The sequence below is a fragment of the Colletotrichum chrysophilum genome (assembly GCF_026319265.1).
Source record: "Colletotrichum chrysophilum strain AFK26 chromosome Unknown scaffold_160, whole genome shotgun sequence".
Lineage (NCBI taxonomy): Eukaryota > Fungi > Ascomycota > Sordariomycetes > Glomerellales > Glomerellaceae > Colletotrichum > Colletotrichum chrysophilum.
In genome coordinates this window covers 18866-32382 of record NW_026517447.1, presented here as the reverse complement: position 1 = coordinate 32382, position 13517 = coordinate 18866, and the positions used below count along the sequence as shown (strand labels likewise).

At 55.9% G+C, this 13517-nt stretch overlaps 3 protein-coding genes across 3 annotated transcripts; 1 reads left to right on the top strand and 2 right to left on the bottom strand.

Moving 5' to 3' along the window:
* Positions 1-107: 107 nt before the first annotated feature.
* Positions 108-647, bottom strand: COL26b_012025 (uncharacterized protein; the record flags this gene model as incomplete). The annotated part of the gene is made up of 1 exon (XM_053184678.1): positions 108-647. One exon carries the CDS (start codon positions 645-647, stop codon positions 108-110), a length of 540 nt encoding a protein of 179 aa, XP_053031362.1.
* A 2583-nt stretch (positions 648-3230) lies between these two features.
* On the top strand, positions 3231-5103 carry COL26b_012024 (uncharacterized protein; the record flags this gene model as incomplete). The annotated part of the gene is made up of 2 exons (XM_053184677.1): positions 3231-3608; positions 3736-5103. 2 exons carry the CDS (start codon positions 3231-3233, stop codon positions 5101-5103), a joined length of 1746 nt encoding a protein of 581 aa, XP_053031361.1.
* A 310-nt stretch (positions 5104-5413) lies between these two features.
* On the bottom strand, positions 5414-9289 carry COL26b_012023 (uncharacterized protein; the record flags this gene model as incomplete). The annotated part of the gene is made up of 1 exon (XM_053184676.1): positions 5414-9289. One exon carries the CDS (start codon positions 9287-9289, stop codon positions 5414-5416), a length of 3876 nt encoding a protein of 1291 aa, XP_053031360.1.
* Between the last annotated feature and the right edge of the window lie 4228 nt (positions 9290-13517).

Sequence of the window (13517 nt, the reverse complement as noted above, 5' to 3'; positions counted from 1 at the left end):
GCCCGATCCGTCAAATACCAGTTGTTTCAGCTTTGGCGTATTATAGAAACAACATCAACGAAAACTCAAACAGAGTTAATGAGTAATGAACTTGACCCCACGAAATCTCAGCTTCCGCCTCGCGCCTTGTCCAGCTCCTCGCCCGCGGCCTGGTCCCAGTCGTCATCCAACTGCCGACGATACTCTGCCGCCGCCAAGCCCGTCGTGACTATCAGGTCCAGGTCCAGGTCCGCAAGCTTCGTCGCATGCAGCTCGAAGCCGGGTCCCCACCCGGGCTTGTGCCCCGGACTACTCCGGCCGCTCTTCTCGTCTTCCCCGCCCCCGCCCCCACCGCCGGCGGCTGAGGCGGTATTAACGTGGCTGGCCACGTTAATTCTCGGACGGAAATGGGCCTGGATTTTGCCGTTGAAGTCGACGAGCCGCATGCCCCTGCCCTTCTTGTTCTGCTCCCAGCACATCTCGCCGGCGCCCAGGAAGCGGAACCCGAGCGTGCTCGACAGGGGGTGTTTGCGGGCCATTTTGAAGGCGACGCCACGGACGGTGAGGTCGATTCGAGGTGGTATCGTGCGAAGCTTAACGGTGCCGATGGGTCGGTGCTCGGTGGAGATGGCGTCGCATTTTATTCTCCGAATCTCCATCTTTGTCATTTTGGAATTGTGGCTGATGCTGTAGAGCGGGGTTATATCGCCGCGTTTTGCGAGATTGACTATAATGGCGTCTTCTACATGGTCCCGGTCGAGCAGGAGAAAGTGCTGAGGCTCCGTCGTCGGTTCCATCGCTCTTCTTCGGCAACCAATTGTCTTTGACGTTCAGCAACTTGATGTTCCAGGCATGATCGATAGTCCAGCGGGGAAGTTCTTTGTCTCGCGCGAGGGGAAGATGGGGAGCTTTAATTTTCCCCGGCATGTAGTCAAACGCCCGCGGAATCACAGCTTTCATGTTCAGTGACGTACGCCAGCGAGGTGTTCTGCGCCCCAGAAGCTTAGTTGTGAGTGGCTCGGCGATTCACTCAGCCCCTTCAAGAATCCTCTAGACCGAAGACGGGACGACGCGAGCCATACGAGACGGTTCGTCTAGGGTGTTGCGGCTCAATGGTGAGACGGACCAGCGAATTAATGTCTGTTTGCCTGCTTGCCATCCCAACGGAGAAAGGACCCTTGGCGCATCTTCTTTTCCCCGAATGGTTGAGCAGTAAGGTTTATCGATGACGTGGAATTGGGATAGCTTGTTTTCTTCGCACATAAGCTAGTGAAACAACAAGGACACCCCAACTGCGACGCTCAGACACTTTCAAGCTCCGGGCGGGGTGATCGGAGGCGGAGGTTGACGGGGCCGCTTGGCCAGGGATCAGCCGAGTTGTTGGGGTCCGGAGCGGGGATTAGATGCGGGACGGAGTCAAACAACCAGAGATCAGTTTTGTCTTCGTGGTCTTATCTTTACACAGTAGACCTTCAAAATTTCGACCGTCCGTGGTTGAGTTGAGTTGATGTATGCTGAAAGCTTGTTCTCCCTTTCAGCAGGACTTCATGCTCTGCATGGAGCACTACAGGATCTAAATAATGGTTTCCAACTGTACGTTTCCGTCCTTTGGAACACCTCCAGGTTGCGGAGACCATCCGCGCCGTCACCCGCGTTCTGGGGGAGCTCTCTGCCATTATTTCATTGGGAGTGCCCTCGTCTGTATTCGACATCATCACTTCAATTGAGGAATGTTCTGCTTCATCAGAAACTTCATCTGATATGCCGGGGATATTGCCTCCATCTACTGAAGACTCCTCTACTTCGTCAGAGATTCCATCGACTACATCGGAGGTTTCAGCTATCCTGACGGAAACTTCATCTACTGCGGCCGAAACCTCCCCTTCTTCATCAAATATCTCAAACACCTTGTCGGAAACTACAGCAGCCACACCGGAAGCCGTGATTCCCTCATCGGAAATCTCACAGATCTCATCCGAAGTTTCGCCTACCTATTTGAGGCATTCCCATCATCTGAAATATAGTCAACCTTGTCCGTGGCTACAGTATCATAAATGTCGTCTGCCTCAACCTCGTCCCCTGAGCTGAAATATCCTCCACCGTATCTGAAGCGCATACTTCGTCGGACTTCTCTTCATCTGAGGTATCCCCAACGGTGAAATTCTCTGCCGAAGACCCGTCTTCTGTGGAATCGTCTACCGTAGAATCGACTACCGTGGCTTCCGCTTATACACCTGAGTGAGCATCTACTTCGTTTAACGACATTCTCACATCGACGTCCTCGAACATCTCTGACTTGCCCTCTACTCTACCAATTCCCTCAGATGAAACATTGATATCTACAACAGACCCATCGACGACTACAGATTATCAACATTGTCAACGGATTCCTCGTCTTCACCCACAGTGCCGCTTGATGACCTAGCGACCCTTTCTTCCTCGACAATTTCGATAACAGCTACCTCGACGTCGTTCATTTCGTCCGAAACACTGTCACCAATTCTCACTTCAGATTCACAATCAGAAGGATCAATTCCAGCCTCGAGTGATAGCTCCCTTCTCCTCTCCACGCTCATCGATTCAACAAGCTTCACTGTGTCCGACCTCAATGTTTACAAAATGTGTCAGCTTTTACATAACTACATTAGATATCGACGGTGTGTTTATGAGGCGTCTTATTTCACTGGTGGGTGAGTTGCAGTTTGGGACCTGAACTTATTTGAGAAACAGAATTAAAAATTTGAAAGCCTGACACTTATAAGTTGTATGAGGAATCGACAGAATCAAAATTGAATGATCTGTGGCTTAGACAGTTCATAAGTACTGTTCGTTCTGCTGGGCTCTTCGATTATATAATCCGGTTCATGAGCGATGACGATGCTGTGGTGGGGCGGGGGGACGAAGCCAATTTGAGTCCAAGCGTCAGGAGCTCCTGCACCCAACTGGGGCAAGTGCCCGTGCTCCTGCTCCTGCTGCTTCTGCTGCTCCTGCTGCTACCCGTTTGTGTTGTCAGCAGTGACCACGGGCAGCTAGCTCTCTGTAACCTCCATTGTCGTCAGTTCACCTGAAATCTCCAAACAATCACCACGTCACGATACCTTCGGTGAGCACGGCTTGCCTTTGTTCACAGCACAACCCTGTCTGGCGGCTATTCCAAGTATCCCTGCGACACATGAGCTCGCCAAAGAAACGACGCCCACCCCTGCCTCCTCAAAGAAGCGCCATGAATTGAGCCAAGCCATTCCCTCACGATGCCTCCGCCCGAATCTCGCCCCCTCCTCCTCTCCCAGAACCGCAAGCTTCGTCACCTCCGCGGCATCTATCTCCGAAACCTCAGCTTCGTCCGACCCCGAGGCCGTACTATCGACGACACCCTTCTAAATGCGACGCCCGCCAAGATCGAAGCTCTTCGCGATACCCCTCATCTCCACCATGCTCTCTCGAGCGACAACATTCGCCCCAAGGCGCCACGGCGCAGGAGCACCGCCCTCGCTCAGGCCAGTCCTCTGACGAGGCAGCGCATGTTGCAATTGACTGTCGACGGTAGAGCTGCCGACGTGTTCTTTTCCCTGCACTGCGAGGACGAGGAGGAGCCTGTCTACATCTCTGAGCTGAAGGAGCACGCGACTGTGAGCAGCCTCGGAACCACGCCTACGTCGTCAAGCTAACGTGAGCACACAGAATTTCAATTTTCAATTCTTCGATTTGAACCATCATGGAGCCTCTGTGACCAGAGCACCAGTCTTTACGATAAAGATTTGGGCCAAGCGAACCTCGTGGACGTTGCTTCTCGAAGATATTATCGACCTCCGAAGTCTACACTTCATCGGCAGCCTTCAGAACCACAAATTCCCTCCCAATGCCCTTATCTTTCACCTGGCCGACGGCGTGTACTCGTTGGATGTCTTGGGAAAGCCGGCGCATCCCAAAGACCTTCCGCCGCTCCATACATCTTCCTACAATGCCCTCATGAAGCTCGCGACGCTCGACAACTCCATCCAGGATGCTATTGCCACTCAGGAACAGATCACCTCCCAGATTAACGATATACTCGAAACAATACCCCACGATGAGGCTCCCGCGGCCGAAGAGAAGGTGAAATTGGCGCGCAAATACGTGGCGGCAGAGCAGCGTGCCCTCAAAGCGTCCGAGAAGCGCCGCGAAGAGCTACGGGAGTCGCTAAAGGCGCGCAGAGAAGCCATTGCGAACGGGCGTTCCCTCCAGGATAAGGCAGAGAAGGACGTGGCCAACGCGACGGAGCACCTTGCCGCCTCCAAGGCCCTGCTTTCTGACACCCAAGGCCAGATACGCGGGCAGCGACGTCGCATATGCTCCGACCTGGCACACATCTATCAGATCCTTCCAACCCCCTCCGGCGGTCCTCTCAACTTCCAAGTCGCGGGTTTGCCGCTCCCTAATTCAGAGTACGACACATCTGCGTCCCGGGGCGCGGATGATGATCTTTTGTCCGCCGCCCTCGGCTACGTTGCAAGCCTCACAGACCACTTGCAGTACTACCTCTGCGTCCCTTTGCCGTACCCCATCACACCCTTCGCCTCGCGCTCCTCCATCCGAGACGACATCTCCCTCCTGACCGACCTCAACTCCGCTCAAGCCGCCAGACAGCGCGACTTCCCACTCTACATTCCGCGCGGAGGGTCAACAGCAGCCCACTACCGCTTCGACTATGGCTGGTTCCTCCTCAACAAGAACATCGAAGCCCTCTGCGCCAGCCAGGGCCTCAAAGTCCCAGACATACGCCAGACGCTGCCCAACCTCAAATACCTCCTTTACGTATGCAGCGCCGGCACCGACGAGCTGCCCGGTCGCAAGGTAGGCGGCGTTCGCGGCCTCTGGGCTGGCCGCTTTTCAGGACGCACGGCATCCTCCGTCAGGGGAGGCGACGGGGACACGAGCAGCATTGGCGACGGGAGTCGCCGCGGTAGCAACGACAGCGAGTATCTCAGCCGCCAACGCGATGAGCTCCGGAAGGCCCTGGCTGCGAGGGATGACGCCGCCTCGCCGGAGCTTCCCTCTTTTTCACCTGCAGGTCTACCGTTTGATGAGGGACAGATGAAATTGTCACTTCGTACCAAGGGTATGAGAGAAAACGTTGGGACTTGAAATGATGGAGGAAACCAAAAGTTACAACACCAGAAAAGAAAGGAGGGTGGGATAATTACCTAGTTTCAATTGTCGAGATACCCGGCGTCGTTCGCCTTAATAATATGTTTAATACTCGTACATGACCCTCTTCTACGTCTGCGGCAAATCATCTTCTTTCATCGTCCCGTTTCCAAAGATGGGAACCCGACGCCAGTGCTCCGAAAGACGCAACGCTGTAACTCTCAAAACACTTCGCTAAACACACCATCGTACAGTATCTTCACATAACCCCCTACAAGGAGCGAAAAACTCGCAGATCGACGCGCCACTAGCGCTCCGTCGGGACGAATTTGACGCTCTTCCGCCTCTCCCTCTCGCCCTGCCTCGTCCCGGGGCTCGAGCTCAGAATGCCAGCCCCAGGCGGCCCCCCCGCCAACGCCTCGCGCACACTCTCGACGGCCCGGCTCTGCGGCACCTCATCCTTGTCTCCGCGCACGTTGGGCTGGATCACGGGGCTCTGCGGTTTGCTCCCCGCGACGCTGCCGCCGCCTCCACCACCGACGCCGCCCAGCCGCGCCTTCTCGACGGCCGCGCGACCGACCTCGTCCGCGCGCGCGGCGGACTTCTCGTCGCCCCATTTTCCGGGAAGACAGGCGTGGCCGCAGCCGTCGAGGGGACAGCAGCCGTCGCTGAGCTCGTAGCGGGTGCTCCCGTCGTCGGAGGGCGCGTGCCAGGACTGCAGACAGGTGGCGTGGCCGCCGTGGGCGCAGCCGGGGCAGTACCACCACGTGCTCATGACGGGGTCCTGTTGCTTCTGGGGGGAGGCGCTGTCGGGGATGGGGAGGACGGTGGCGGTGGTCTCGCGGTGGCCGCAGACGGCGCAGGGAGCCATGGCGACGCGGCAGCGTTCGCATTTCCAGAGGGCCTTGGAGCCGAGCTTGGGGTCGAGCTCGCGGGGCTTGCGGCACGAGGGGCAGATGAAGCCGCCTTTGACGCCCTGCTGGGCGGTGCCGAAGATGGAGGTGTAGTTTGCGCCCCAGTCCGGGATACCTTCGGGCCAGCCCCGGACGCAGAGTTTGCGGAGGAGGGCTGCTTCGATGAAGAGTTTCATGCCCATGAGGCGGGAGTGGTGTTGGCGGAGGATCGAGGTTGCGCGGAAGGGGTCGATGACGGAGTCTGGCATGAGAGGCTTGAGGAGGAGAACCATTGCCGACGCGTTGAGGGCCGATGTGCGGGTTTCGAAGTCGAGCGCGCGGGTGAGGAGTGTATAGGCGTTGAGGGGCGGTGAGGTTTCGGGGGTTTCTTTGGAGGCGAGGGGGTGCGGGTACGAAGGGTCCTCTGGCCAGGGTAGGTAGTCGGATTCGAGGATCGACGGGGTCGGGTCGTGTTGGAGGGTTGGATTAGGTTTTGGCGGGGTTGAAGAAGAAACACCGACATGGAGAGGGGCGAGGTCCTCATATGTTGGTGGGAGGGAGTTGACTTGGGATTGTGATAGGTCGTCAGTAGCGGTGTCGGATGCCAGAGTGGTCTGGGAGATCATGAATATCTCCTCTGGCGAGTCTTTCGGCGTACTCTCTACAGGCGCATTTAGCTCTGCCAACGCGCCATGTTCTGGTGAGTCCTCAATCTCCTTCCCACGGATACGACTTTCATATTCGCCCTGCTCGTCAACAGTCTGCTTCTGCATTTGCACGGGGTAACTTGTGATAGATTTAGCCGAGACGCCCCCCTCAGAAGACGACGCGAGCCCCGATGTCTGCCTGCTGCTCTCAGACATGGAGAACATCTGGGCAAAGCTGTCGTCCGAGTTGTGCCTCAGGGCGGTTCGGCGGCTATTTGGGGTGCGGGGGCCGTAGTCCAAGGGCATTTGCTCCTTTTGTTTTGGCTCGGGCACATCTATAGCTTGAGCGAGGGCGTCAGTATCATAAAAGTCGTATCCATCTGTGCTAGAGACCTGTGTCTGGTCGCTGTGATGGCTTGTGACAGACAAAGGGACCGAATCCAGTCGCCTGCGAGGACTGTTGTGGAACGTACTGTGAGCAGCAGGGGGCAAAGCAAAGCCATCCGACTCCATGACGGGCGGTAGACGTGAATCCGATCGAGATGCCCCCTGTTCTGCGTTCTCTTCGTTAATGGCCCGGGCGATGGGCGTAGTGACGTTGGATGTACTCTCGATTTCCTCAGACAGCAGCGATCGTGGGCCCAGCGACCTGCTATCAACGCTATTTGAGATGACGGCGCTGGAAGGCCGTCTGGGCGTGTCCTCGCCGTTCATCTCCACGACGACGCCCAACGATCTTGGGACCTTGACCTTTGGGATGTCTTTGATCTTTGGCAAGGATGGCCTCTTCTGGAAATGGCCCAGTCGAAGCTGTAGATGATACTCCGCTCTCCTGTTCAATAGCAGATTCACCGAGTATGCGAGGATTCTCCATGTCTGTGCCAGACGGAATTGGTTGACTTGTTCTGCTGCACGGGCATAATGCTCCATGATGGAGGAGACCCTCTTCGCCAAAGACTTCCCCCCCGTAACGTAAGGAAGCTCCCGCTCAATGGTCTCCAGGTAGTAACTCGAGAGAAACTGGTACACGTCAACTCTGGCTGCTGCCGGAATGTGACCGACGGCCATTGACTGCTGTGTCTTGTAGGTGCCCGTGACTTTGATCGCTGCTTCCAAGCCCAGGATCGCGTCGTCGCCCAGGCTTGGACCAGAGGGCGGCGTGGTACTCAGAACAGGAATTGACCTTAGGCTGTGTCTTCGCTTCCTGCCTATCCCTCGTCGAGGACCCAGAAAGCTTCCGACGACGTCCTCTTCCGAGTCGCTGCGACTGATGCTGAGCATGGGAGTGGTAGGACTCGAACTATAGGAAGTTCTCGGCGCCACAATGCTCTGCTGTTGATGGTGGATGACTGGTGGTCGAGGGCGATGATGTGGTCGCTCGTCGAGAAACATGACCGCATCGCCTCGCGCAGACAAAGCCATGCTGGATACGGACTGTCGCTCCAGCACCTTGGGGGCGAATGCGACGTCGCATTGGTTGAATAAACCATCATTACCGACAGTCCACAGGAGATCTTGATTCTGCCACAATAGGCATGATGGCGAGTAATCAAAGCGATCGATCTCCTTGTACGGCATTGAGGGTCTCGCCAGGTCCCAGATGTGAACGCTGTTGATTCCGTATCGCTTGTGGCTGCCGTCATCATATGACACAGCGACTTGAGCGGCACGTTTCCCTTGGGCGCTCGCAGACCAGAGACCAGGTCTCCAGGCCACGGCAGACACAGGCGCAGGGGTATAAATGAGCCAGCGAGGCTTTTGTCTCTTGTCCGCGTTCTTGGACATGTCCCAGACGGCGCATTTGCTGTCCCAGCCGCCGCTGATCAGATGGTTGCCGTCGGGATGCCAGGATATCGAAGTGCAGGCCTTGTCGTGTGCAGGAATCTTGAGCAGAGGCTGCGCGATCTTGCGCACATCCCACTTCAGAACCACACCAGACTCTGTTCCGCAGGCGAAGTAGAAGCCGTCCTTGGGCGACCACTTGACCTGGCGAACGCCATCTGCGTTGCACTTGTAGGCGCCTCTAGGACTGTAGGTGAAGCCGCCGGAGCGACTCTGGACCGGGGCGCGAATGTCGAAATAGCGCACCATTCCATCCTGGCTCCCCGATAGTAAAGTCGTCCGGCGATGTGGATTAATGTCCAGCGAGTTCACCTGACGCGAATCCTCCCTCGTCTGGACAAACTCCAGGGGAGTGCCGCCCGTCGCAATTCGCGCCAGATCGTAGGAAAAGATGTTGCCGTTGGCGCAAGCTGTGAATATCGTGGAATCGCCATGCCATTTCACGTCTCGTATCGAAAGCTGGTCGGCCATCAGGGAGCTCGAAGCACCTTTGCTCGAGGCCGACTGAGCCGTGATGGCGCCGCGGACATCGACGCCCTCGCTAATGGACAGGCCGTCCAAGACGACGGTCTTGAGAACATGTCGGCCGGCGATAATGGCAGTCCGATGGTCGGGAGAAGTATCGAGGCATAGAATGGGCACACCGGCGGAGTAGACGGCGTTCTGGGAGGCGCTGGGGCGGTAGGAGGTCTGGAACTGAGGCGCGCTGGTGATGCCGATGGTATGGCTTGTGTCGGTGCTGCTGTCGGCAGTGACTTTGCCGAGGAGTTTGCGCATGATCTTGTTTTCGCGGCTATACATGGAGCTCGAGCTCGCACGGCGCCATGGGCATGGCGGTGGTGTCGCGGTCGGGGGACGAGGGAGGCGGCTTGCGACCGTCGACGATGCTTCGTTGCGTGGGGTGGAAACGAAGCTGCGATTGACCAGTGGTGAAGGTACCTCGAGGCAACCCAATGGCTCTAGGCTGGCAGCGACAACAGGCGATAAGAGATAGCCGCTGCTCGGCCGATAAGGTGTTGATAAGCAGCCCGACTACGATAGGCGAGCTCTTTTAAAGTTCAGTTGGTGGGGTACCTGAACAGTGCCCAGGTGCTCCTTCCCAGGAAGGGGCCTCCTGAAGAACAAGCTCCTGCCCCAGCTTAATTGCATTCAACGGACTTCAACTCTTGTTTTGCACCATATCACATCTCTTCCTAATGTCGATTTTGATTCAATTTGTCGCGTTCTTCGATGGATTCCTTGGCTTCTCATGATTTCTTCTGGATAAATTTCACATCCCCGGTGTTTCATCAAACTTCATTACCCATGTCTCCAGTAGGAGCTGCCTCCAGCGCCGGCACCCCCAAGCAGCGCCGCGCACCAAATGCCGCCATTCCTCGCCAGTTACCACACGTCATTCTCGAGCTCGTAACCTCTTTTTTCTTTCGACTCGAGCTCTAGGCATTCGAGGCATCTCATGGGATCTAATCATATTCGCCTCTCGGGCTCTGCGGTTTGCCGCCCTGCACAGAGTTAGCATGGGATCAATCGTTGCCAAGGACTGGGAACTAACAGTCGAGCGTAGATCTCGCTCGCCTCCATGTCTTCCACGCCCGAGTCACCGCCGGGACCTTGATCTGAATCAACAGATATTGGTCTATCCCATCGGTCTGCAAAATGATCCCATTGTTCTTCCGGTGGATTGGCAATCGCTTCCTCTCCGGAGAGTGCAGGAGCTAACGCCGGACTGTTTGGAACCGGGTCAACTGGAGCAGGTTCGATTACGGCTGGTTCGACTATGGCTGGTTCGACTATGGCTGGCTCAGCTGGGTCTCTTTCGACTGGATGTGGTTCATTCCCTGTTGCAGGAACAGCTTGCAGAGGCTCTGAGGAGTCCCCTTCGATGTCCGATGGACCCAGGCGATCTACTAAACCCTTTTGCGAGATTGGCCTGGCTACTTCAGTCGGGTCTTGGACTGGCTGACCCTCATCAGAGGCTGTCGATGCAAGGTACCGTTCCAGGGCATGCGGCATGCCTGGCGACTTTGGCCTGGGTATGCCGAATATTGGCGAATGACTTCTCTTTCGTGCTCTATGGACTCCGGGAAGCGTCTTCAATCCTATGAGAACAGAGCCTTCGCAATCGGAAACGTCCTCAGCGTCGTCATCCACACGCAAGGATAAGGCTCTTTTCTCATGGGCCTCTGGTCGTGTCAAATACGAGCTCATTGGCCCAGCGCACGTTGGTGATGTTGATATATCACTGCTAGGGTCGGCCAGAGGTGTTCTTGGCATTGCTGCGTCCTCTTGTTCGACATCGCCCACCTGCTTCTGCAGTCCCGCAATGTCGTCAGTCATCGACCTAATGCTACGAGGAGACTCAGGCGATGGTGCCCCTGACCGACGGAATGGAGACGATTTTGCTTCGATTTCGGGGCTGAATCATGATCAGCACACGTCAGTAGAGTGATCTGGCAGTTCCAGGCCTACCGTGGAGAGGCCACGACTGCCTCTTTAGTCTCAAGGCTGATACTTGACCGTCCTGGGGAGCGGCTCCCACATCGACGGCAGTCCGACCCATCTTCCTCAAATAATACTCCGATACCCCAGTGGTCGACGTCTGGGTTGGGCAGAATGTCTGGAACTGCCGTTGCCATTGAAGCCACGAATAACTGCGCCCGACCGAGCCTCAGGAATGACAATGTTGAAGAAACAATCACCGCACGAAGGTAGTTGCGAAGGAGACTCGGGCAAGGACACGAGGCTCGAGGTCGAAAGGAAAAGAAACAATCGCACAAAGACCGCAGTGGCACAATCTTGTGGAACGAGGGAGGATCTTGTGCATTCTTCTGGCTTTTCACAACAGCCCGTCGCCCGCGACCCAGGAAGGCGACCACGCTGGGGAAATCCAAACCACACCTCTGGGATCCCGCTTCCCGGCGTCAGGGAAGCGCATGCAAGAAACGACACCAGCGAAGAAAAAGCAACATTGTCTCCTTTATCTGCCATCCAGTGTGAGCCTCCTGCATCCCTCGGCAAGACAGCAATGATACGACGGGGGTGGGTCCCTGGGGATCCAACAGCCCGGAACCAATTGTTGGGCGGTAGGATGCAGCTACGGTTCCATGCGGCTTGCATCGCGGAACAGCGGCTACAGGACTAGACCTGGCACCCCGGCTGAATCTTTGCTGCATCTTTGCTTTTCTCGTCATAGCGAGCCTTTCTGTCCATTTTTAGGCCGGTTGCCTTGCCCTGGAGGTTGCCATTTGGCTGAGAATCGCTCCCAGCGCCACGGCTACCTGCTGCTGGACCCCAGCAAACATTCGAGAAACCTGCTCGCTTGCGTCTTCTTGCTCGCGAAGAAGTAATTTTGGGAAGAAGAACCAAAATTTTCGAGGGCAACTTGACAGAGTGATGCGAAGACGGGGCTCGAGTGTCACCTCGCAGGCAATCATTTCCCTTTCCTGGACCACCATGCATCTATCACAACGCATGCTGCCGACAATTTATTGGGGCCCTAATTTCCGGCTGCATGTTTCTGGGCTCGAGGTGACAGCCAACTCATCCAAGACACCTTTCGGGATTTGAACCTGTTCATTCCCTCGTTCCCGACCGCTGCATCTGGGTATAACAATCTGCGCCCGGGATTTGTGCAGCGATTCGGTTGGTAACCCTTACGCCTATGGAGCCGGGATCATGATCCCAGATTCCTCCCGTCGTGCCCGCTCCTCCGAACCATCCAGCTGGGTCATCAATCCTGACGTTGGCAGATATTCCCGTCCCTACAACCATACCTTCGGGTCTTCACCGCTGATAGACTGGTTGCCTTACCAGAGCCAAGGAACTTCAACCTCCACTGTGAAGGATCTCTCTGACGACCGGCCACACTCTCAATTGCTTCGCGCTACCGACCTCCCCCTGTGGGCGATACCGTGAAAGGTGACAACCCTCTCCTTTTTGAAACGCATCCAATAACCGGTTCCTATGATAATCCCCAGTGGACTGCCTTGGCATCAGCAAAATCATACGGTATCGGGACGCGGTTGATTCACAGAAGCAGTATGCGGAATACACCGCCTGTCGTCACCATCCGTAATCCGCTCCAACAGGTATCAACAGACATGAGGTACTCATCGCAGGAGCCCTTGTCCACGTTGGTTCTGGTTACTGCAACGACATATGCCCCGCTTCCAAACCCTTCCAGGCAGACGAAAAGAACGAAAAATTCCCAAATATGGGGAATGCATATTGACAGACACGGTACGACTGTAACGAGTGCAAAGACATACGACAGGGTTATGATCATGGCTATCTGACTTCTCTTTTCGTGAGCATATGCCCCTCCAGCCATTACAACAGCCGGGCTTAGATCACTCACCCGGCAGCCTTTGCATTGGGGCTCAGGTCAACTGACTCCAACCTGTTCGCGCCCTCGCCGCAAAGAACGGCGGACACAATCCCGAACCCTAGCAGGCACAAAAGACCGGTGAACAACATGTTATCGCCTATTCTTTGGTGGTGTGGCATTCTCCGCCGCTCTTCTCGGACGGCTGAACGTGTCTCTGCCTCGAAGGTAAAGAGATTGCTCCCTTGCACCATGCGCCATGACGATGACGGCACCACTGCTCGCCGAGCATCCCGTAGGGAGGATATTGTGTTCAGAGAAGCTTCGAGTTGTTCCGCCCATTGAGACGGGGAATCGAGGGCATTGGGAGAGCCTGCATAATCATCTTGGAGGCTCCATTTCTCCCGCGGGGCATCGGCATACCCTTTTGGACCGTCCAGGTCCGAATCCCAGTCATCGTGCATCACACCGACCCTTGAAGTGATGATGTCCCTCTCACTCATATGTACCCGTCGGTGCCTGTCCGTGAAGGGGCCGTGAAAAGAATACACGGCGGTCGGCGAATTGCTTGGAGAGTGTCCACGCCACTCCCTAGTGATGCATACTCTGTGCCAACAGAGGTTCTTTACCCCAATGAATGCTCAACTGTTTCAAAATTCACGGAGACCTTTCAAGTTTTATGGCTCTCATACTTGTCTTATGGCT